Below are 25704 nucleotides of genomic sequence, written 5' to 3' on the forward strand. Positions count from 1 at the left end.
CGAGCAAGTCCATGAGTTGCTTCACAAAAAGATTTGACGCTGGAAAAAGGCTGTGGATATGCGTAGGGCAGCAGAGACCACAAGCTGAGGAACTACACAGGGCTGAAACAACAGGGCATGCTGTGAAAACAGAGGGGATGAGCACAAGGCGTTTCCCAAATCAACAGCAAAGCAAAGAGCTAGGCTCAAACAGCAAATGTGGAGGTAGGCACATACCAAAGATATATCCCGCTTATGGAAAGACCTGCAATAATTGTTGGAAGCGGAATCATTTCACAAAGTGCTGCAAAGCTGGGGCTACCAAGAGAAAGGTGCACACAGTTGCTAAGGAAGTGCAGGAAGTCTTTGTAGATTCTCTGCAGACTGCTGGTGCTGGTAAAACAGGATGGATCATTCCAGTGACTGAATGAGACAGTAATTCCATTCAAGCTTGATACTGGAGCCCAGGTTAATTTGTTATCTATGGATGATTACAAGACTCTCAAAGTAAAGAGCAAGATTTACACAGTTAAGTTAAAAGTGACAGGCTATACTGGAGAGAACATTCCAGTAAAAGGGGGCTGTTTAGTAATCTTCAAGCACAAGGGGCAGCACCTAAAGGCACAGCTACTGATAGTTGAAAAGTGATTTCAGCCAGTATTAGGTCCGAGTGCATGTAAAAGTGCCAACCTGGTGAAAAGAGTTTTCGTAGTGGCTTCACAGACCAAAGATGACCACACTTCATTCATGGAAGAATACACAGATGTCTTTGAGGGGCTCGGATGCTTACCTGGTGTACACAAAATTCATGTAGATGAGATAGTAGCTTCTGTTGTCCATGCATGCAAGAAAGTTGCATTTGCACTTAAAAACAACTCAAACAAGAGCTAGCATGCATGAAATAGACAAATGTCATACTGAAGACTGAAAACCAACAGATTGGCTGAGCTCATTGGTCATTGTGCAAGAGAAAAGTAGAGCAAAGCGGATATGTCTAGACCCAAGAGAGCTCAATAAAGCCATCAAGAGAGAGCATTTTAAATTGCCAATATGGGAGGAGATTATGTCCCAGTTTGCAAACTTGACACATCGTCTGTGTTTTGGCAGATGAAGCTTGATGAGGCAAGTTCAGGACTGTGTACTTTTAACACACCAGAGGGAAGATATCGCTTTCTTTGGTTACTATATGGGATCCTGTCAACACCAGAAGTCTACATGAAACCATCCACATGATCTTTGAGAACATACCTGGTGTTGAAACCATTGTCTGGGGGTCCACCAAGGAAGAACACAATGCACGACTGAGACAGATGCTGGACATGATATGGAATGTCAATTTGAAATTAAATAAAGAGAAATGTGAGCTTTGTGTTAAGACACTTTCATAGGAGAACAATGGAGCTATGAGGGAGGAGCTGGCCAAAGTTCAATGGAACAATACCCTAGCAGGGAAGACAGTGGAACAAAAATGACAGGTATTTCTGGGAATAGTGCAGAAGGTGCAGGATCGGTTCATTCCAAAGAGGAAGAAAGATCCTAAGGGGAGTAAGGGGCGGCCGTGGCTGACAAGGGAAGTAAAGGGCAGTATAAAAATAAAAGAGAAGTATAACATAGCAAAGATGAGTGGGAAACCGGAGGACTGGGAAGCTTTTAAAGAGCAACAGAAGATAACAAAAAAGGCAATACGCCAAGAAAAAATAAGGTATGAAGGTAAACTAGCCAAGAATATAAAGGAGGATAGTAAAAGCTTCTTTAGGTATGTGAATAGCAAAAAAATAGTTAAGACCAAAATTGGGCCATTGAAGACAGAAACGGGTGAATTTATTATGGGGAACAAGGAAATGGCAGATGAGTTGAACAAGTACTTTGGATCTGTCTTCGCTAGGGAAGACACAAACAATCTCCCAGATGTAATAGTGGCCAAAGGAACTAGGGTAAAGGATGAACTGAAGGAAATTTATATTAGGCAAGAAACGGTATTGGATAGACTGTTGAGTCTGAAGGCTGATAAGTTCCCTGGACCTGATGGTCTGCATCCCAGGGTACTTAAAGAGGTGGCTCTAGAAATCGTGGACGCATTGGTAATCATTTTCCAATGTTCTATAGATTCAGGAACAGTTCCTGCTGATTGGAGGGTGGCTAATGTTGTCCCACTTTTCAAGAAAGGAGGGAGAGAGAAAACAGGGAATTATAGACCGGTTAGCCTGACGTCAGTGGTGGGAAAGATGCTGGAGTCAATTATAAAAGAGGAAATTACGACACATTTGGATAGCAGTAGAAGGATCAGTCTGAGTCAGCATGGATTTATGAAGGGAAAATCATGCTTGACTAATCTTCTGGAGTTTTTTGAGGATGTAACTATGAAAATGGACAAGGGAGAGCCAGTGGATGTAGTGTACCTGGACTTCCAGAAAGCTTTTGATAAAGTCCCACATAGGAGATTAGTGGGCAAAATTAGGGCACATGGTATTGGGGGCAGAGTACTGACATGGATTGAAAATTGGCTGGCTGACAGGAAACAAAGAGTAGTGATTAACGGGTCCCTTTCGGAATGGCAGGCTGTGACCAGTGGGGTACCGCAAGGTTCGGTGCTGGGACCGCAGCTGTTTACAATATACATTAATGATTTAGATGAAGGGATTAAAAGTAACATTAGCAAATTTGCTGATGACACAAAGCTGGGTGGCAGTGTGAAATGTCAGGAGGATGTTATGAGAATGCAGGGTGACTTGGACAGGTTGGGTGAGTGGGCAAATGTATGGCAGATGCAGTTTAATGTGGATAAATGTGAGGTTATCCACTTTGGTGGCAAGAACAGGAAGGCAGATTACTATCTAAATGGAGTCAAGTTAGGAAAAGGGGAACTACAATGAGATCTAGATGTTCTCGTACATCAGTCAATGAAAGCAAGCTTGCAGGACAAGCAGGCAGTGAAGAAAGCTAATGGCATGCTGGCTTTTATAACAAGAGGAATTGAGTATAGGAGTAAAGAGGTCCTTCTGCAGCTGTACAGGGCCCTGGTGAAACCCCACCTGGAGTATTGTGTGCAGTTTTGGTCTCTAAATTTGAGGAAGGACATTCTTGCTATTGAGGGAGTGCAGCGTAGGTTCACAAGGTTAATTCCCGGAATGGCGGGACTGTTATATGTTGAAAGATTGGAGCGACTGGGCTTGTATACACTGGAATTTAGAAGGATGAGAGGGGATCTGATTGAAACATATAAGATTATTAAGGGATTGGACACACTGGAGGCAGGAAGCATGTTCCTGCTGATGGGTGAGTCCAGAACTAGAGGCCACAGTTTAAGAATAAGGGGTAGGCCATTTAGAACAGAGATGCGGAAAAACTTTTTCACCCAGAAAGTGGTGGATATGTGGAATGTTCTGCTCCAGAAGGCAGTGGAGGCCAAGTCTCTGGATGCATTCAAGAGAGAGTTAGATAGAGCTCATAGATAGCGGGGTCAAGGGATATGGGGAGAGGGCAGGAACGAGATACTGATTGTGTATGATCAGCCATGATCACAGTGAATGGCGGTGCTGGCTAGAAGGGCCAAATGGCCTACTCCTGCACTTACTGTCTATTGTCTATTGAGATGTTTTATTGGAAGAATGAGTGAAGTCTGACCCAGGAAAGATGTCAGCTACGGAGGACATGGAGAGGCCCCAAAACAAAGAGGAGATATGATGTTTCCTGGGGATGGTGACTTATCTGGTAAGTTCATCCCTCAACTATCTACTGTGTCAACACCACTTAGGTCATTCCTTGAGCAGGGAAATGAGTGAATTTGATCTCACCAGAGGCTGAAAAGAATCCTAACTGAAGAGCCCATACTGAAGCTTTATGATCCGGAAAGGCATACTAGGATCTTGGATGATGCGTCCCAGTATGGCTTTGGAACAGTAGAACTGCAGCAGCATGATGACACAAGGCAACCTGTGGCCTATGCCTCAAGGGCTTTAACAAGTGTGTAAGCCAACTATGCACAGGTAGAGAAAGAGCTTCTTGCCAGCACATATGCATGCAAAGGTTCTATTTGCATATCTATGGACAAGCTTGAGAAATGGAGACAGACCATAAACCACTGGTCTCTATTATATCCAAACTACTAAATGACTGTCCCATGAGGATACAGCACTTGCTGAAATATGAAATATACAGAAGGCTGCATAAATATGACATGAAGATGATCTGCACACTCAAGCAGTCAACAAGAAAGGAAAGAGTGACCAAGAGATTTACACTAATATGCAGGCCTGCATTGACATGATTGTCACCTCCATTCCAGTATCTCCTGATAGAACAGAGATTAGGACAGCAGCAGGGACAGAAGAAACAATGAATGAACACAAAGCGACTATACATTTGATTGCAATGGGAAGAGTCATATTGTGGTAATGGATTTACTTTTTAAATTACTCAAAGGTTGCAAAACTGCAATCAACATTCATCACCTTCCTGAAAGCTGTGTTTGTGAGGCATGGAGTTCCATGTGAAGTGGTATCCACAATTTTCAAGCTGTGAATTAGAGTCCTTTGCCATTGATTCAGGGTTTTGACATATAACTTCAAACCACATTACCCAAAATCTAATGGCCTAGCATAGAGTTTGGTCAAGGTAGTGAAGGGCCTCATAAAGAAGGCACAAGATGCATGAGGACTTCCACAAAAGTCTGATGATTTACAGAATAATGCCACAGTAGAATGGTTTTTCACTAGCCCAAACACATACACACTAACCCTCTAGTACACAAAAATCTGTTGACACCTGAAAAAGTAGACATGGCCTAATTAGCTAAAGAGAAAGGGAAAGGAAAACAGAAACAGTATCACAACAAGACTTCAAAAAGCCTACTGGTTCTGACGCCTGGAGATCAAGTGTGAATTCAAGATCAAAATTCCAGCATGTGGTCCATGCAAGGATATGTGCAAAAGGAAGTTGCTCCACATTCTTACCAAATCCATATGGAGCAAGGAACACCTCTGAGAAGGAACGGTGTGGATCTATGACCATGAGCTCCAACCCAAAGCTGTGACACATCACCTCTCAGTACAGCAAAAAGGCCAGCAGAGGTGAAAAATAAACTTGTTCAGAGTTATCAGAAAGACACAAATATTAACACAGCAAGTGAAAGCAATATGTCTGTGAAGACAAATAGCAGACCAAGAAGAATCATCAAACCACCTCAGAGGCTGATTGAGAGTTGAAAAGTGAATAAGGGGCCGTATTTGCTCACTGCAATTGAATTTAATGTAAATATTGTTATTGGAAAGCAATATTGTTTCTTTCAGGTTTATGAAGTCATAGTATTCTGTTTGTTTTTTCTTTAAAGGGGGAAGGGGTACATAATAAAGAACTTCAGTTCCCAGTGTGCAATGCAGGCAGTTCACCCCAAAACTGGAAGTGATGTTGGTGGTTTGGCCATATGCACTGCTATCAAGCTGAAGCCATTTACTGTAAATAAATTTGTTACAAAAATATACAAATTTCACACCAGCAGCACTGGAAATCAGGGTGGAACCTGAGTCACTGGAATCATGCAGCATTGGATCTACTAGCTGCATCACTGCACTACCCCATTTATAAAATTCAGTCTTTTTAAGTTTGATAAAATAACAATTATTGTCAACACAGTATTCTATCAGCTCTGCTATTTGCTTTGGTTTTAAAAATTATGTTGTGCGTAAACTGCTGACCCATTACACTTATTTGTGGAATGCGATTCCAAAATGTGTATCGGTAATTTGGAAGTGAAATGATTCAGATTTGTAAACTTGCAAGTGCCAATGTACAATATATAATTATTCAGCTTTGCCATTACAAATGTAGCTATATTCCTGAAATCAAAAGTTAGTACATTTTGTTATATAGCCGAGAATACTCCATTTTGTCAAGCAATAATGTTTGAACTGAACCTCTGAAACAATAGCAGAAAAATGTTTATTAAATACATCTAGTTTATTAATCATATGATGCTTTCTAATTTCATGAAAATATTCTCAACTTCCTTTTATATGTCCATAGAGTACAAAATGATAAATTCAGTTTCCAGTTGTGATTGTTTTCTGTCTGAAATTCTCCCGTCTGAATTGAACACAGTTTATCCTGCATTTCTACGGTTATGCGTACTCCCACATCATATCCAGGCACTCTACATTACCACATATTGCCAGTTTCCTATCCAGTCAACCACAACTGGTCTCTCTCTGAACTTTATAGTAGTTCTTTTGCACATTCTGCAAATGGCACCTACAGCTAAATTAGCATACACTTTGAAGATATAATGCTCTTTTAGTTAATGCAGTGATGTGAAAGTGGCACTGCAGTTATCTGCAATTCAATCCAGTGATTAAATGAAAAACATTGCCACACTTATTTAATTCTTTTTATATATTGTCAGGTTTCATTCTTTATTCCTCAATAGTTCAGTAAGCAAACTTTAGCCTAGTCTGGGTTCACAGGAAAGGTAACAGCAGAGATAGCTATTTTTAAAATAAAGGAGACAAAGTAAAGGAAGGAAGAAATTAAATTTTGTAAACCAAAAGCAAAAAAATCTTCCTGCTTGGGGAAAGTTGAAAACTGAATGACAGTCAATGTCGCTATCAATAAAATAAAGCTGTCAGGGAGGAAACAGAAAACAAACTACTTGGCTTTTCCCATAGGTAATTCAAGAGGAAGATACTTGACAGCCACCCACTTCCATTTTTGGTACTTTTACCTCTGCTCATGCGCTGCTTCTCCCCAGAGAGGATTCCAGGTGTGTCAATAATAGTAATGCTTTCCAGCACTTGATTTGGTAGCTGAGCACACATGAACCTGCAAATGGTAAAGAACACATCAGATAGATCTTGAACGTCCACCAGTGGAATTATGAATAAGTCCCAACATCAGAAAGATCCTGAACGCACACGAGAGGAATTATAAATATGTCCCACAGTCCTATATATGATTAGCTTAATACTTCACTGTAATCAAAACAAATTTGAAATTTAAATATGAAAATACAATTATCAGAGTACATGCTAATACCTGAGAAGATGTCGCACATTTCCACCAAGCGTTCTGAGCTCCCACAGAATGTGTTAAGAGAAACCAGTCCAACATACAGTTAATTGTAGTTAAATTTATCAATGATATATGCTTAAAGAAACAAGGATTAACATTACAAGACCACATAATATGTTTGTTTCATGAAAATAACCAAAGCAGTTATTTAGTAATCTGCACTGAAAACAATCGGGGCTTTCCAATAGTTCAGTGAATTCTACGCTAAGCCATACAAGATATTTATAAAAGTCTTAGACCTTTTGATTGACTGTAAATGAACAAAATCAACACATCTACCTAGGACAGATTATGGATTGCCTTCGTACAATGCTGTTGGCAATTGCATCTTCCAAATCTTCATTTTCAATTAACATTCAAGGTGATCGTCAAAACCTTTAATCCTTCTTAATTCCTAACTTGAAGAAGTGAAATAGTTTCAGTTTCACTCCCAGCCATTTCTGGCATCTCCAAATCTGACTACTTGAAACCGCAGTGAGCAAAACAGTTCCGAATTGTCTTGCTGGTATTTCTCACCGACTATCAGTGAGAAAAATCACTGCTCTTTGAACACAAACACACACAACTGTCATTACATTTAAAAAGTGATCGCTCTAAGCATGGTGTAGTGTCTAACAGCCACGCAAGTGCACACAACTGATTCTAGTTAGAAAATACTCAGAAACGAAGTCTTCTGCCCAATTAAATGACAGTGTCCCAAATAAAACAAAGGGAATCCTGGCTATGTTCTCCATTTAGTTTTTGTTGTGCCAAATAAATGGTTGCCTCGATAAACCAGATTCTACTGTGTATATATACATAAAGTGCTTTGTTAAAGTATTCAGCCCCCAACCTTTTGTTCACATAAAAGATTATTACAACCAGGGATTTTGATCAATGTGACCAAGGATTTTGATTTGTGAATCACATGATCCTTTTTTTACAATAGAGCCCAACAGACAGGGGAAAATGTAAAGCATGAAAAACTAACAATTCAAAAACTTAAATGTCACCAGTTCAAAGGTTTTCATTTCCCTTTGCCCAGTACTTAGTTGAACCATCTCTCACAGCTCTTACAGCCAGCAGTTCATTTGGATAAGTCTCTCTTAGCTTTGCACAATGTGATGAAGCAGTATTTGCCTATTCTTCCTTGCCAAATTGTTCAATTTGTGCCAAGTTAGTTGTGCCAGGTGAGCAGCAGTGGACGGCAATCCTGAAGTCTTGCCAGAGATGTTCGATTGGGTTAAGGTCAGGACTCTGAATAGGTCATTCAAGGACATCAATTTTCTTCATTTGAAGCTACTTCATGGATACCCTGGCAGTGTGCTTTGGGTCATTGTCAAACCAAACCCTCCCCCCCGCCACGAGCAAAAAACCACAAGCTGCACAAACAGCAACAAGAACATCCAATCCTAAATTCTCCCTTGACAAAAAATCAAATCACGCAAATGGCAACAAGAAAGAACGGGCGAAAACACAGAATATAAAAACATAAAACTGAAGGAGAACTACAGTCCAATCCATAAGTCACAGATCCAGGCCTTCAGTACCATCCTCTGACAGCATCAAAGGAGAGGGACCATTTGACTGCAGGAGCCTTCCTTCAGGAGCAGTGAGCAAGAGACCATCACATGCAGACACCTTCCACCTTTCTCCTTCCTTCTCCTTTCCTAGCCCATCACCTTCAGGGTCATAGGCTGCTGACAGCAACTTGCCAGAGTCATCTGCCTTGGGCCAGTCTTTCAAGTTGACCCCAGGCATAGTCCATCCTTGAATATCCTTCATCTCCCAGGGTTAAGGTTCTTGGAGCTTCTATCAGAGTTTCTGTATCACCGATTTTTTATGGGATGTTGTTGCTAGCCCCATGTACAACCCTCCTCCTTTCACAGTTGGGCTTGGGACCGTCCATGGTGGAGTTATTGCCCTATTTAGAATATTTAAAATAATATTTCTGTTCTTCATGCTCCTTTCACCTGCACAGATGAACTTAGCCATAAATCTTAAACAATATCCCAAAGCAACAATTATCTTAAAAGTGACAAGGTGTAAGGTGAAAGAGTATTATTTATGTTCTTTATGGAGACACCCATATCCAACAGTTTTGTTTGACCTGAAGACTTCCAACAAGTGAAAGTGACAGCCCCAGCTCAATTTATTACTACATTCTTATGAAAAACAAATTCAATTATTGTGCAACAGCACAAGCTCCCTTCATTCCTTTCTGAAATTTAGTTTTGAACTCTGTAGATGTACTACATAATTATTCAGTTCACAAAAGTTTCTCATAAGTAAAATTGATTCATATACAGTTATTTGTACAGCTTTCCATTATATTCATTGAAGTGAGCAGACTTTAAATAACAACTTCATCTGGGCAGATGTTTCTGATGATCATCCTTCCTTCTTCAAACATCAATAGATTAACTCACACACAGTCCACTCAATCAGAGAATAAGCCAACTGGCATTGCCTGCATAGCTTGCAATTCATAAGTGCTAGGTTGGTTCTACCCAGAAGATTTGTATGGCCTTATATGAGAGGTGTGAGAAGCTCCAGCATCATAATTCCTGCATGTCTGAATAAAGGTAGGAATAGGCACAACACCTACTATATTGAAATATTACAATGACTTTTGCTGTTAAAATGGATGAATACTTGGGGAAACTATCCTAGGACAACTTGGTGCTTTTAAAAACAAAACAGAAACAGTAAAACAGCAAAACAAAGGTGAAGCATTTATTCTCCAGATGTTTCATTTAAATCCAACCAACGACCACCATTTGCTATTCTTCATCAGAGGCCATGTGGAAGGAAGTTTGCCATGGTAGGTTATGGGCAGCATTATATTGTGGACTAGTACACATTAACCTGGTTAAAACTGTCCAAGGTTATTCCATGCTACAAGCTTACAGTCAGCAGGAAAGTGTCTGTTCAAGACTACAACACTAACCCCTGGTGGAAGCATAGTTTTTTCCAATCTCGTACACAATACTGCTTTAACTTGTAGTTAAATACTTTGTTATCTTATCATTTGAACAGTAACAGTTCATCCACAGAACAGCCATACATACCTGTTTAAGAAAGCATTTCCAAAAGAATTCAGTTTTCGGAAAGGTTTTTTGGGATCCACAACAAGTGCATTGCCAGGAATGATGCCTTCTTCTTTTCCATACATCACAGCAATGAAGGAATCTGTTGTTGGTTCAGGTCCAATTCTCATCCCTGGAAAATCCTGTTCCAGGAGGTATCTATGGCATAACAACATGTTAAGCAGACCTTAGATATTACAACACTCTGCAGCACACAAGAAAAAATGTCATCTGATTGACTTTTTAGAATATAAACTGAAAGACATTTAAAAAATAATTCTGTAGCACAATTCTTTTCCTGAAAATTCATCATTCTGATAAGGATATAGACATGTAATAGTTGAAGCATCCAGATTATATTGAAGTACAAGGTATAATAAATTATTTTAAAGATTACTAACATGGCTACAAAGAGTTAGTGATATAAATTATGATTTGAGAGCAAGAGCAGATTGCTCAGTTCTTCAAATTTGCTGTCATTTAATAGGGCTGATCTAATTCTATCCTTAGTTACACGTTACCATCTTGCCCCAATGATCATTTACCCCTTTATTTATGTATTTTTGTTCAGAGGTACTGTACAGCACAGGAACAGGCACTTCCTGCTCATCAAGTCCACACTATCCAAATATACACACACATGACCTACTAATCCAAATCATTTGCACTGTGGAAGGAAACCCGAACACTCAGAGAAAACCCATGTGGTCACAGGGAAAAGGTACAAACTCCTTGCATACGGCGGAACGGAATTCAACCTGGTTTGCTGCTGCTGTAATAGCATTACACTAACCACTACGCTACCTTGTCATTCCTTGCTTAGCAAAATTCAAAAGCTGAATCATGCTTTGAGAAAAATGTTCTAAAACTCTTTGGGAGAAAATGCTCATCAGAGGCAACTCTTTATTTTAAACAATGATCAATGATAGGTAGGAAAAGGGAGGAGGTCCTGAAAAAAGACTACAGGGAGTTAGGAAAGAAGTTGAGAAGCAGGACCTCAAAGTGATCTCAGGATCACTGCCTGTGCCATGTGACAGTGAGTACAGGTATAGAATGAGGTGGAGGATAAATGTGTGGCTGAGGGATTGGAGCGGGGGCAGGGATTCAGATTTCTGGATCATTGGGACCTCTTCTGGGGCAGGTGTGACCTGTACAAAAAGGACGGGTTGCACTTGAATCCGAGGGGGACCAATATCCTGGTGGGAAGGTTTGCTAAGGCTATTGGGGAGAGTTTAAACTAGAATTGCTGGAGGATGGGAACCGAACTGAAGTGATGGAGGAAAGGGAGGTTGGCTCACAAATTGAGAAAGTTTGGAGACAGTGTGGAAGGGAGGATAGGCAGATGATAGAGAAGGGACACACTCAGTCTGATGGTTTGAGATGTGTCTATTTTAATGTGAGGAGTATCATGAATAAAGCAGATGAGCTCAGAATATGGATCAGCACTTGGAGCTATGATATTGTGGCCATTACAGAGACTTGGATGGTGCAGGGGCAGGAATCGCTACTTTACATGTTTCAGAAAGGATAGGGAGGGAGGCAAAAGGTCGTTGCACTATTGATCAGAGATAGTGTCACGGCTGCAGAAAAGGAGGAATTAAGTCATGGAGGGGTTTTCTACGGAGTCTCTGTGGTAGGAAGTTAGGAATAGGAAGAGGTCAATAACTCTACTGGGGGTTTTCTTTACAGACCACCCAACAGTACAGGGACATCGAGGAGCAGATAGGAAGACAGATTCTGAAAAGGAGTAATAATAACAGGATTGTTGTGGTGGGAGATTTTAATTTCCCAAATTTTGACTGGCATCTCCCTAGAGCAAGGGGTTTAGATGGGGTAGAGTTTGTTAGATGTGTTCAGGAAGGTTTCATGACACAATATGTAGATAAGCCTACAAGAGGAGAGGCTGTACTTGATCTGGTATTGGGAAACGAACCTGATCAGGTGTCAGGTCTCTCAGTGGGAGCACATTTTGGAAATAGTGATCACAATTCTATGTCCTTTACCATAGCATTGGAGAAGGATAGGAACAGACAAGTTAGGGAAACGTTTAATTGGAGTAAGGGGAACTATGAGGCTATCAGGCAGGAACTGAGAAGCATAAATAGGAAACAGATGTTCACAGTGAAACGTACCGAAGAAATGAGGCAAATGTTCAGGGAATACAGTCGGCCCTCCTTATTCGCAGGGGATTGGTTCCGAGACCCCCCGCGGATACCAAAAAACGCAGATGCACAAGTCCCTTATTTAACTTGTCTCAGTGCGGTGGTCTTTAGGACCCAGTGGAAACCCCGGACTTTATTTAACACGTCTCAGTGCGTTGGACATTAGGACCCAGCGGTGCAGCTCTGAGTCCACAGTGTTTCTGTTCACAAAAATAATCACAATCACGATTGAAAATAAGGTGGAAGTAATAAAGCGATCAGAAAGAGGTGAAACGCCATCGATCATTGGAAAAGCATTAGGCTACAGTCAGTCAACGATCGGAACAATTTTAATGGAGCATGTGAAAGGCCCTGCCTCGATGAAAGTTACAATTATTACTAAGCAACGCAGTGGTTTAATTATTGAAATACGTATGTTTTCTTAAGTGTTTTATATGTGTAGAAAGGTAAAATATGTACTATATACTAAGAAAAATGTTTGACTAACTGACGCTAAATAATACCGGATGCACCTGTTCCAACTTCAAATTCAACTTAAAGACGGACTCAGGAATGGAACTCATTCATAACTGCCTGTACTTTTAAGTCATTTCTAGATTACTTATAATACCTAATACAATGTAAATGCTATGTAAATACGTAGACAAGAAAAAATAGTCTGTACATGCTCAAACAACAAGTGCTGGAAAGAGAACTTTCGGGTTTTCCCGATCCGCGGTCGGTTGAATTTGCGCATGCAGAATCCATGGATAAGGAGAGCAGACTGTATTTGCATGGGGTTCTAAGTAGGTACGTTCCAATGAGACAGGGAAAGGATGGTACGGTACAAGATCTGTGGTGCACAAAGGCTGTTGTAAATCTAGTCAAGAAGAAAAGAACAGCTTAAGAAAGGTTCAAAAAAACTAGGTAATGATATGAATCTAGATTATAAGGCTTGCAGGAAGGAGCTTAAGAATGAAATTAGGAGAGCCAGAAAGGGCCACGAGAAGGCCTTGGCAGGCAGGATTAAGGAAAACCCCAAGGCATTCTACAAGTATGTGAAGAGCAAGAGGATAAAACGTGAACGAATAGGACCAATCAAGTGTGACAAGGGAAAAGTGTGTACGGAACTGGAGGAAATAGCAGAGGTACTTAATGAATACTTTGCTTCAGTATTCATTATGGAAAAGGATCTTGGCGATTGTAGGGATGACTTGCAGTGGACTGAGAAGCTTGAGAATGTGGATATTAAGAAAGAGGATGTGCTGGAGCTTTTGGAAAGCATCAAGTTGGATAAGTCACCAGGACCAGACGGGATGTACCCCAGGCTACTGTGGGAAAGAGGGAGGATATGCTGAGTCTTGCATGATCTTTGCATCATCAATGAGGACAGGAGTGGTTCCGGAGGATTGGAGGGTTGCAGATGTTGTTCCCTTATTCAAGAAAGGGAATAGGAATATCCCAGGAAATTATAAGCCAGTGAGTCTTACTTCAGTGGTTGGTAAGTTGATGGAGAAGATCCTGAGAGGCAGGATTTATGAGCATTTGGAGAGGCATAATATGATTAGGAATAGTCAGCATGGCTTTGTCAAAGGCAGGGTCATGCCTTACGAGCCTGATTGAATTGTTTGAGGATGTGACTGAGCACATTGATGAAGGTAGAGCCATAGATGTAGTATATATGGATTTTAGCAAGGCATTTGATAAGGTACCCCATGCAAGGCTTATTGAGAAAGTAAGGAGGCATGGGATAAAAGGGGACCTTGCTTTGTGGATCCAGAACTGGCTTGCCTACAGAAGGCAAAGAGTGGCTGTAGACGGCTCATATTCTGTATGGAGGCTGGTGACCAGTGGTGTGCCTCAGGGATCTGCTCTGGGACCCCTATTCTTCGTGATTTTTATAAATGACATAGACAAGGAAGTGAAGGGTTGGGTTAGTAAATTTGCTGATGACACAAAGGTTGGGTGTGTTGTGGATAGTGTGGAGGGCTGTCGGAGTTTACAACAAGACATTGATATGATGCAGAACTGGGCTGAGAAGTGGCAGGTGGAATTCAAACCAGAAAAGTTTTGGTAGGTCAAATATGATGGCAGAATATAATATTAATGGTAGGACTCTTGGCAGTGTGGAAGGCCAGAAGGATCTTGGGGTCCGAGTCCATAGGACACTCAAAGCTGCTACTCAGGTTGACTCTGTGGTTAAGAAGGCATACGGTGCATTGACCTTCATCAATTTGGGGATTGAGTTTAAGAGCCGAGAGGTAATGTTGCAGCTATATAGGACCCTGGTCAGACCCCACTTGGAGTACTGTGCTCAGTTCTGGTCACCTCACTATAGCAAGGATGTGGAAACCATAGAAAGGGTGCAGAGGAGATTTACAAGGATGTTGCCTGGATTGGGGAGCATGCCTTATGAAAATAGGTTGAGTGAACTTGGCCTTTTCTCCTTGGAGCGATGGATGATGAGAGGTGACAAGATAATGAGAGGCATTGATTGTGTGGATAGTCAGTGGCTATTCCCCAAGGCTGAATTGGCTAGCACGAGAGGGCACATTTTTAAGGTGCTTGGAAGTAAGTACAGAGGAGAAGGCAGCATTAAGGTTTTTTTTTAAAACGCAGAGAGAGTTGAGTGTGTGGAATGGGCTGCTGGCGGCGGTGGTGGTGAAGGAAACGGTAGAGTCTTTTAAGAGACTCCTGGATGGCTACATGGAGCTTAGAAAAATAGAGGGCTATAGGTAGTTAGCTATAGGTAGTAGCTTAGGTAGTTCTAAGGTAGGGACATGTTCAGCACAGCTTTGTGGGCCAAAGGGCCTGTATTGTGCTGTATGTTTTCTATGTTTCTATCATTAATTCTGAACTATCCCACAAGAAGAAACATTCTCCCCACATCTCCCCTCAGGATCTTGCATATTTCAATCAAATTTCTTCTTAGCTTCAGCAGATACAGGCCTAAAAAGAAGGCAGGGCAAAGTTAAGACGGCACTAAATGGCAACTCCTTTGCTTGCATCTTTGGAAACAACTTTATTTCTATCTTTGCTATCTCTTTTTCCATTTTCAGGGTGTGGGGGTTCTTTTGAAGACCCTGACCTGGAGTTACACTCTGACTTTGGTTCTTTGTGGGAATGGGACCCGCTCTCAGGTCCTCAAGACCAGCTGCTTTTTGATATCCCAAGGACATGGCCCGGAAGATGAGCGCACCTTCAGGCTTCCAGGATTTCGTGGCTCTGGGGACGTGCTGATTCTAGGCCAGTGTCCCTGACTGAAGCGTCGCAGGAGAACACGGAACAGCGGGAGCAGTGGTTTAGCTGCTGGGGTTGGGTGTCCAGAGAGCTGAGCCTTTCTGCTGCCGACTCTCTGGGCGCAGAGCTCAAAAAAGCAACGCAACAGACTTTTAACATCGTAAATCAGCAAGTTGTTAGTTATGTCTCCCCTCTCACTATGAAAAGGTCTCACATCTTTTTCCCTTATTAGGGAGAGAAAGAGAGAGAGAGAGAGAGAGAGAGAGAGCTTGTGATATGTTGAATTATCAGTGAACGAGTAGTCTTTGGGGTACTGCATCTGTGTCTTATTGATGCCTTGTTGCACGCTTGACTGCTCAGTGGAGGGCGCTGATGCTTTTTTGCTGGTGGGGAGGGTGCGTTGCCTTGCTGCTGCTTGTGTGTGGGAGGGGGAGTTGAGTGGCTTTGGGGTTCTAATGTTTTTACTGTCATTCATTCTTTGGGGCACTCCTCTGTTTTTGCGGATGTCTGCGAAGAAAAAGAATTTCAGGATTTATATTGTATACATTTCTCTGACATTAAATGCACCTATTGAACTTGTCAAACTTCACCTCAAGGCAACCAATTTATTCTAGATAATAGTCTAGGAAATCTTTTGTTTCTAATGCATTAATATCTTTCCTGAATTAGAGAAAACAAAATTGTAGGCAATATTCCTGATGTGATCTCAATGCCCTTTATAATGAAGCATAACCTCCCTAATTCTGTTTTCAGCTTCTACACAAGATACCGTATTCTATCAGCCCCAATTATTTGCTGGAGCTTTTCATTCTCTCACCACTTAGACCAGATGCTGCTATTTTATTTTTTAATTTCCAGAATGAAAAATGTCACGATTCTTGTCACTGTCAGTAGGGAGCTTCTACGTTCTCCCTCTGACCACGTGGGTTTCCTTCAGGTGTTTAGGTTTCCTCCCACAGTCCAAAGATGTATCAGTTGGTAGGTTAATTGGTCATTTGTAAACTGTCCCGTGATTAGGCCAGGATTAAATCAGGGGATTGCAGGACAGCGTGGCTTGAAGGATTATTCCACATTGTATCTCTAAATAAATAAAGCAGTGAATTTTCCCATTTGCTGGTTCTTGGCCCCTTTATTTAACCTGTCATTATCCCATTGTAATCTCCTCACATCCTCTTCACAAGTTACTTTCCTATCTACCATTGCGTCATCAGCAAATTTAGCAACCCCACCCTCAGTGCCTTCATCCAAGAAATTGCCACTCAGATCATAAAGTTCTTTATACATGAATCAAGTCACTATCTTCAGTTCAGATCCACTCTGCTCTGCAACTTGACTAATAGCTTGAATTGGTCTCAGGGGCTAGGGTGAATCGTGGAAAAAGCAAAGCCGTGGACATTGATAACTGCTCAGACCTACAAGTGGTCAAATCCTATTACCTGAAAGTGTAAAGAATATGGTTTTCTGGTTACAGTCAAGATAAAGCAGAAACTAGGAACATAGAAATGCTCCATATTGAGCATAAGAAAGATCTTGCTCATCAGGTGTGAAATGATCTCGATGTTAGGGTTCTCTTGCCATTGCACACAGAAGGGCTGCATTCTATGTACAACTGATGTATGGGAAACAAACATTGAGGCCATGCTGCTATAATGTAAATCTAATTTAAGGATATGCTAGGTACAGTGAACACAGATATACATATCGCATGTATGCAAGTAGCATTGTTAAGAGCAATCAAAACTATGGTGGATCTTCATATAGAAATTCACAGGTACAAGAAGAAAAAAATAAAATGGCTAATAGAAAATTAGTCATTATGTCCAGACCAACCCTCAAAGTGGGAGTAGGGACTGTATGTTAGAGCAACGTACAATTGAAAGTAAATTTATTATCAGAAGTAATTTATATTACCATATACTACCTTGTGATTCATTTTCTTGCAGGTATTTACATGGAAAAAGAAATAAAATAAAATTTTACAAGAAAACTATACATAAAAAGACAAAGGCTAACACCATTGTGCAAAAGACAAACTGTACAAATAAAAATAATACCAAGAACATGAGTTCTAAAGAGTTCTTGAAAGTAAGCCTCATAGAATCAGTTCAGAACAGTGGTGAATGATCAGTCAATGAATAGTCAATGAATGATCAGTCAATGCAAATCAATGAATTCCTGCATATTACAGAAATTACAGGATACAAGGATAAGATTGAAAATGGTGAAGTACAACATTTACCATGATCTTGTTGAACAGCAGAGCAGACTTGTAGGACCAAGTGACCTACTCCTGCTCTATTTCCGAATATCCTTATGTGGGCAGCACCTCTTCATTGGTTTCAACGTAAAACCCTACAACTAATTAAAATTCTTTTAAAATGTACATCTTGTGAGAAAAGCCTGCCCGGATTGCTCAGAAAACATTGATTTGAGCATACAATCTGATGATACGAGAACCTAAGACAAAGAGATAAGAATTGTCATTTGAATCTACTCTGTCATTTGAAAAGATCATGGCTGATGCTGCACCTCAGACTTTCCCCACCTATTCCTCTCAAAGATAAATCATTCATCTCAGCTTTGAATATCCTCAATTATTTTTCATCTACAGCCCTCTGGGGTAGAGAATACTAAAGATGTACAACGAAGTGAGCAAACAAATCACTCCACATCAAAGTCTAAACTTGAAGTCTTAACTCCTTAATGCAAGACTATAATTTCAGGTTCTGCTGCTAGAAGAAACAACTCTCAGTAATCATTCTGTCAAAACAGTACATCTAAATTAGATCATTCCATGTTCTTAATTGCAGACTATGTTATAGGTCAATCTCTCTTCATTGAACAAATCCCAGAAAACAACCCACTGCACAATTATGGAATTTTGATGGGCTCCTTGATGCTACACTTGATGAAATGCAGAAGTAGGCATTTTAAACATTAAATAATTTCTTTAGACAGTACATATGTGGACATTACCAAGGTCAGCAGAACAAAATTAGAAGTGAGATTTTTTTAACATTTATAAGTGATATTTGTACAAACCCCATTTCCAGAAAAGTTGGTATATTTTCCAAAATGCAACAGAAACAAAAATCTGTGATATGTTAATTCACGTGAACATTTATTTAACCGACAAAAGTACAAAGAAAAGATTTTCAATAGTTTTACTGACCAACTTAATTGTATTTTGTAAATATACACAAATTTAGAATTTGATGGCTGCAACACACTCAACAAAAGTTGGGACAGAGGCATGTTTACCATTGTGTTACATCACCTTTCCTTTTAATAACACTTTTTAATCGTTTTGGAACTGAAGATACTAATTGTAGTAGATTTGCAATTGGAAATTTTGTCCATTCTTGCTTGATATAAGACTTCAGCTGCTCAACAGTCTGTGGTCTCTGTTGTCTGATTCTCCTCTTCATGATGCGCCATACATTTTAAATAGGAGATAGATCTGGACTGGTAGCAGGCCAGTCAAGCACATGCACTCTGTGTTTACAAAGCCACGCTGTTGTAGCCCGTGCAGAATGTGGTCTGGCATTGTCCTGCTGAAATAAGCATGGACGTCCCGGGAAGAGACGTCGCCTTGATGGCAGCATATGTCTCTCTAAAATCCTAATATACACCTCAGAGTCAATGGTACCTTCACATTCATGCAACTCACCCATGCCGTGGGCACTGATGCACCCCCATACCATCACAGATGCTGGCTTTTGCACCTTTCACTGATAACAATCAGGATGGTCGTTTTCATCTTTGGCACAGAGAACTCAATGCCTGTTTTTTTCTGAAAATTAGCTGAAATGTGGACTTATCTGACCACAGCACATGGTTCCAAAGCCTTTCGGTCCATCTGAGATGAGCTCGGGCCCAGAGAACTTGCCGGCGTTTCTCATAGAGTTGATGTATGGCTTCCTCCTTGCGTAATACAGTTTCAAGTTGCATTTCTGGATGCAGCGACAGACTGTGTTAAGTGACAATGGTTTTCCGAAGTACTCCCGAGCCCAGGTGGCTATAATTGTCACAGTAGCATGACGGTTTCTTAGGCAGTGCCGCCTGAGGGCTCGAAGATCACCCGTGTTCAACAGTGGTTTCCGACCTTGCCCTTTACGCACTGAGATGTCTCTGAATTCTCTGAATCTTTTCACAATATTATGTACTGTAGATGTTGAAAGACCTAAATTCTCTGCAATCTTGCGTTGCGAAATGTTCCTTTTGAACTGACTAACAATTCTCTCACGAATTTTGGCACAAAGGGGTGAACCACGACACATCCTTGCTTGCAAAGACTGAGCCTTTGATGTATGCTACTTTTATACCCAGTCATGATACCTCACCTGCTACCAATTAGCCTGCTTAATGTGGAGTCTTCCAAACTGGTGTTACTTGAATATTCTGTGCACTTTTCAATCTTATTTTAACTCTGTCCCAACTTTTGTTGAGTGTGTTGCAGCCATCAAATTCTAAATTTGTGTATATTTACAAAATACAATTGTTGGTCAGTAAAACTATTGAAAATCTTTTCTTTGTACTTTAACAGTTAAATAAAGGTTCACGTGAATTAACATATCACAGATTTCTGTTTTTATTGCATTTTGGAAAATATCCCAACTTTTCTGGAAATGGGGTTTGTAATAACATTTGAAAATGAAGCAGTCGCTGTTGTGTGTGTACAGTGAATATTAATTATTACTGTACTTAAATTGTCTGCCATCAAATCTTAACCATTCAAGAATCATGGAAGCAGAGAAACTAAGACAAAAGTCAAGAGCAAGGAAGAGAGAAGCAAAAGCTGGCATTGTAAATAAAGTGCGAAAGTATTTTTGCCGATCATCTGGACTGGGAGATAAGAGGAGACATGCAAAGTAGTAGTTGGGGGAATATATTTTGCAAGTAATCACTTGCCAAAAATTAACCAAATGCTTAGGTGGGACCGACCAAGTTGCATATGGACTGTCAACGTCCACATAGAAGGTCAATGTATCAATTTAAAAAGAAAGAATACAAGGCATACACAATGTTTATATTACATCAACGGCAATTAAGAATGGGCGATACAGCTGTTAATTTTCTTATTACTTGCCAAGTACATATTTTAATGGAAATTGAGTAAACATCATGCAGTAATTACACTTTCTGCTAGTCCATAACAGCGGTATTATCACTACAGAACATAGAACATAAATCAGTACAGCACAGGAACAGATCCTTCGGTCCACAATGTTGTGCCAAACCAGCTAAAAGATAAATTAAAAACACCAAAAAAAGTAATCCTTCCTACCTAAATAATGTCTATATCGCTCCATTTTCCTAACAACCATGTGCCTATCTTAAAAGTTTCTAATGTATCTGCCTCTACCACTCTATCAGGCAGCATGTTCCAGGCACCCATGACTCTGAGTAAAAAACTTATCCCTCACTTCCCCTTCGAACTGCCCCCTCTCACCTTCAAAGCATGCCCTCTGGTATTAGACATTTCAACCCTGGGAAACAGATACTCCGTCTACTCTATCTATGCCTTTCATAATCTATAAACTTCTATCAGATCTCTCCTCAGCCTCCACCACTCCAGAGAAAAGAACCCAAATTTTTCCAGCCTCTCATGATAGCAAATGCCCTCAAAACCAGGCAGCATCCTGATGAACCTCTTCTGCACCTTCTCTATAATATGTATACTTTCCAATTTACATACACATTTAAGTACGTAGGTCTAAACAGACTATACTTTAGCTTGAGAAAGTGCCATCTTCTCACTGTCCTGTCAAACCCTCTAAATATTTTGTATGTGTCAATAGAGAATAGTGGCCAACCTCAAATGACAGACCTACCATCCCAGGAACCAGTCTGGTGAAGTATACTGCTGTCTCTTTATACTAAGTATATCCCTCTTTAGGTTTGGAGACTAACATTGTACACAATGCTCTAGATGTGGTCTCATCAGGACTCATGATGGCACTGCTACCCTTGTATTCAAATCCTCCAGCAATGAAGACCAACATACCGCTTCCCTACACAACTACCTGCAGAACCTGTTTGCTAGTTTTCAATGCCTTGTGTACAAGTCCTTTTAAACATCAACCAGTCTTTCACCATTTAAAATACACAAGATTTCTGCCATTTGTACTTCACACTGTCCATATTGCATACCTGTCATATTATTTCCATTTATCTTGTTCCTATCCTCCTGAAGCCCCTTGTGTCATCATTACTCACATCCTCTTAAGCAGGAAGCTTGAAAATGCTACACTTAATCCTCTCCGTCAAATCATTGATACAAGTATTTGCGACTCAAACACTTTTGCAATAAACCATGAATCGCTACCTGCCAATCTAAGATGATTGATATTTCTACTCTTTTCCTCCTCCCGTTTTATTACACAACTCTCAAAACACACTACGTAGTCCATGTGCTAACCTGTGGAATTGTATCAAAAGCCATATGACAATTCAAATAACTGCATCGACTCATTTCTTCTAACCTACTGTATTCAATACATCCTCAAAGAACTTCAACAGGTGAGTCAAATATATCTTTATAGTCATCTCTTTGCAAACATTGAAATGCAGATCATCAGACCCTTGGGATTTATCAGACCTAGCTTACTTCACAACATTTATATCAAACTATATCCAGATGTACATAACTAATGGCAGCCATACAAGTGAAGCCCTGCGTGGCCACCACAGCAGCTATCAGAAAAACAGCACGTCTGACAGTCCTGCATGGCTTTGATATTGCCTAGCTAGACCATGTGAGATTTCAATCCACATTATTCTATGTACACGTGATGCCCTACTTAATATTTTGACTCTTTGGCACCAGTTTTAAAAGATCTACACCAAAAGCAGATAAAATTAAGCTAAATAAATTCTGTAAGGTTTCCCCCATCTCTCCAGTATTATAGACCTGCCAATGTATTCAATGTCTCCAGGTGATAATGCCACCTACCATAATGAATTACATTATTTTTCTGCAAGATCCAGGATGACTTACTTCCACACTAGTTCTGTGGAATATGAGATAGCTGATGATGCCAATGTGGCAACAGCACACTGTTCTGAAAGGCAGTTAGTGCCAATAGGATAGTTTGTGAGGCAGTCTACTCCCTCTATTGCTTACTCTGGAACTCTTCTTGCTCCTAATGTGTAACTTCTGAGTTTTTCAGCACTCTCTCAAAAGTTCCTTCTCAACTTTGAATAGTTATGTGTCACATTTTCACAGGAGTTAATGAAGATGTTGTATTTCTTCAAAGGCCTTAAGTAAATCTTTGAAGCTTTTCCTCCATACACCTGCTAATCCCTCCTATTGAAACTGAATAACTTTTTGAATGACTGCCTAGAGGAGTGGCAATCTATGCTGGTAACTCTGTAAAAACTGCTAAAGAAATGACAGGTATCTTTTTCCGAAGAACAATTTTTTTAGACATAATAAGCCAAGTGCATGTTTAACCACGGGCCAAATAAAACTTGCCTGTCAGACATTCCTGGGCTCCGAAACAAGTATGTTTGAAACATCGTCATAGTTGAAAATATTTGGCATAGTGGCCTTGCTATTTCAAGAATTCCATGGTTACCTGTCAGAAACCAGAGTTTCGCCCATCCCTTTTGCCCATAGCCCTGGTGATTACCTGATGAAGGTGGTCTTGCCTGTTGAGTATTGCCCAATAAGCAACACCATGGGTTTGTTCTCGAAGTCAGCCTGCTCCAGAGCGGGCGAGTGGAACTGATGGAACTGGTAGTAATCCTCCAGAGGCTGGAGCCTCTTGTGATACAGGGACCGCAGTCCCTCGGACACCGTCTCAAACACCATCGAGTCCTTCCCGGAGGCCTCAGAGCCGGACAGCCAGCTGAACATGATACCTGGTCGGGACTCCGGATCAGCTCCCAGTCACCGGCAAGCCCTCGCCCTCTGCGACTCTGGTCTTGGTCCCTCAGACTCCAGCTCCCGGACCCAGTCCGAGTTTCAAACGCCTACACACTCGGGATAGCTGTCCGATCCTGGTCACTCGCTCATTCCCGTCCCCTAAGACTCCCGGTCACTCACTGCCTCCTTCTCTCTCAAACACACTTTGGCTACCTCCTTCTCACACCCCAATTCCCGGCACTCCCTCCTCTCTCACGCTCTGAGTCCCCCTCAACCTCCGGGACCCTCTTGCTCCTCCTCTCACGCTGAGTCCCCCTCACTCACACACTCCGGGACCCTCTTGCTCCTCCTCCTCTCACGCTGAGTCCCCCTCACTCCGGACTGAGGACCGGCAATTCCTCGCTCGCGCTCTGAGACCGAACGCTCAGCGCGAGCTTCCACCCGCCCGTCCGCCGGAAGCGCCCGCCCGCCCGCCAGTCCCCGCCCCTCTGTCCCGGGGCCGGCTCCAGTGGTGCAGGTAAGGGCCGGGCGTGAGGCTTGTCGTTCCAGTTGCAAGCCTTGCTTTAGGTGAAGTGCCGTGGGGCAGGAAGAGTGAGGGGTTGAGAAGCCTCTGCAGAGGAGACAGCCCCTCCGGCGGAGGTTGGATGCACGCTGATTCTTCTCACACGTTCGCCTCAAGGCAGTGTCTCCAGCCTCAGCAGTTGTGGGCTACTTTTTCCGGGTTAGGAATATGGATTTTCTTGAGAACTAACTTTCTCTGCCACTAATGGCTTTCTTGTAGTTCTCCAGGCTGGTTCTCCAACTGGCCCAGTCTTTGTGGTTAATTGCTTGTCTAGCTGATGCATTGATGCTAAATTGTAAAAGTAATCCCAAAATTGGGAAGGCGGAAAATGTTCAGACTCCGCTTTTGATGATGTGTAACCCACAGAGTTTCTCCAGCAGTTTGTGAAAGTGACATGCAACTAAAGCCAAATAATTTGTTACTTTATTATTGAGGGATGTTGTCACCCTGTGACATGAGTTAAAATGTGTTCATAATTTCAGAATTGGAATCAGGTTTAAAAGCACTGACATATGTCATGGAGTTTGTTTTGTAACAGCAGTAAAGTGCAAAATGGGAAAAATGCTATAAGTTACAATAAAAAATAAATAGTGCAAAAGCAGAATAGTGTTCATGAGTTCACGGACTTTCAGAAGTCTGATGGCGGAAGAGGCTGCTACTAAATGTTGACTGTGCATCTTAAGGCTCCTGTACCTCCTGCCTTATGGTGGTAATGAGAAGAGGGCCTGTCTAAGATGGCGTAAGTCCTCAATGATGGATGCCACCTTTCTAAAGATGTTCTTGATGGTGTGGAGGATTGGACCTGAGATGGATCTGGCTGAATCTACAACCCTCTGCAGCCTCTTTCGATCCTCTGCATTAGAGCCTCTGGACCAGACAGAGATGCGACCAGTCAAAATGCCCTCCGTAATACATCTATAGAAACTAGCTAATATCTTTGGTAGCATACCAATTCTCTTCAAACTCCCAATGAAATATAGCTGCTGGCATGCCTTCTTTGTGATTGCATCAATATGTTGTGCCCAAGATTGATCCTCTGAGATGTTGTTGCCCAGGAACTTAAAGCTGCTCACCCTTTCCACTACTCACCACTCTGTGAGGACGTGCTTTCCCAACTTCCCCTTTCTGAAATCCACAATTAGTTTCTTGGTTTTGCTGATGTTGAGTTATTGTTGCGCACCACTCAACCAGCCAATCTATCTGACCCCCCCATGCCTCCTCATCACCATCTCAGAATCAGGTTTATTATCACCGGCATGTGACGTGAAATTTGTTAACTTAGCAGCAGCAGTTCGATGCAGTACCTAATCCAGCAGAGAGAAAAAAGTAATAATAGTAATAATAAATAAACAAGTTAATCAATTATGTATATTGAATAGATTTTTTAAAATGTGCAAAAACAAATTTAAAAAAGTGAGGTAGTGTCCAAAGCTTCAATGTTCACTTGGGAATTGGATGGCAGAAGGGAAGAAGCTGTTCTTGAATCGCTGAGTGTGTGCCTTCAGGCTTCTGTATCTCCTACCTGATGTTAATAGTGAGAATAGGGTATGCCCTGGGTGCTGGAGGTCCTTAATAATGGACGCTGCCTTTCTGAGATACTGCTCCCTAAAGATGTCCTGGGTACTTTGTAGGCTAGTGCCCAAGATGGAGCTGACTAGATTTACAACCTTCAGCAGCTTCTTTCGGCAGAATCTGAAATTCTGCTAATAATAGTGGTGTCATCAGCGGATTTTTAGATATCATTTGAGTTGTGCTTCGTGACACAGTCAGTGTAGAGAGAGT

The 25704-nt window shown here is 41.3% G+C and overlaps 1 protein-coding gene across 1 annotated transcript in view; it reads right to left on the reverse strand.

Moving 5' to 3' along the window:
* LOC140725228 (EH domain-containing protein 4-like) overlaps positions 1–23801 on the reverse strand; it is a 63807-nt gene extending 40006 nt beyond the window's left edge. The window contains exons 1-3 of the mRNA XM_073040395.1: positions 23125–23801; positions 10092–10268; positions 6695–6792 (exon numbers count right to left, since the gene is read on the reverse strand). Of these exons, the coding sequence (XP_072896496.1) occupies positions 6695–6792; positions 10092–10268; positions 23125–23351 (502 nt within the window). The 5' untranslated portion in view covers positions 23352–23801. The remainder of the gene's footprint in view (positions 1–6694; positions 6793–10091; positions 10269–23124) is intronic.
* Positions 23802–25704: the final 1903 nt, after the last annotated feature.

This window comes from Hemitrygon akajei, chromosome 3, assembly GCF_048418815.1.
Source record: "Hemitrygon akajei chromosome 3, sHemAka1.3, whole genome shotgun sequence".
Classification (NCBI taxonomy): Eukaryota; Metazoa; Chordata; class Chondrichthyes; order Myliobatiformes; family Dasyatidae; genus Hemitrygon; species Hemitrygon akajei.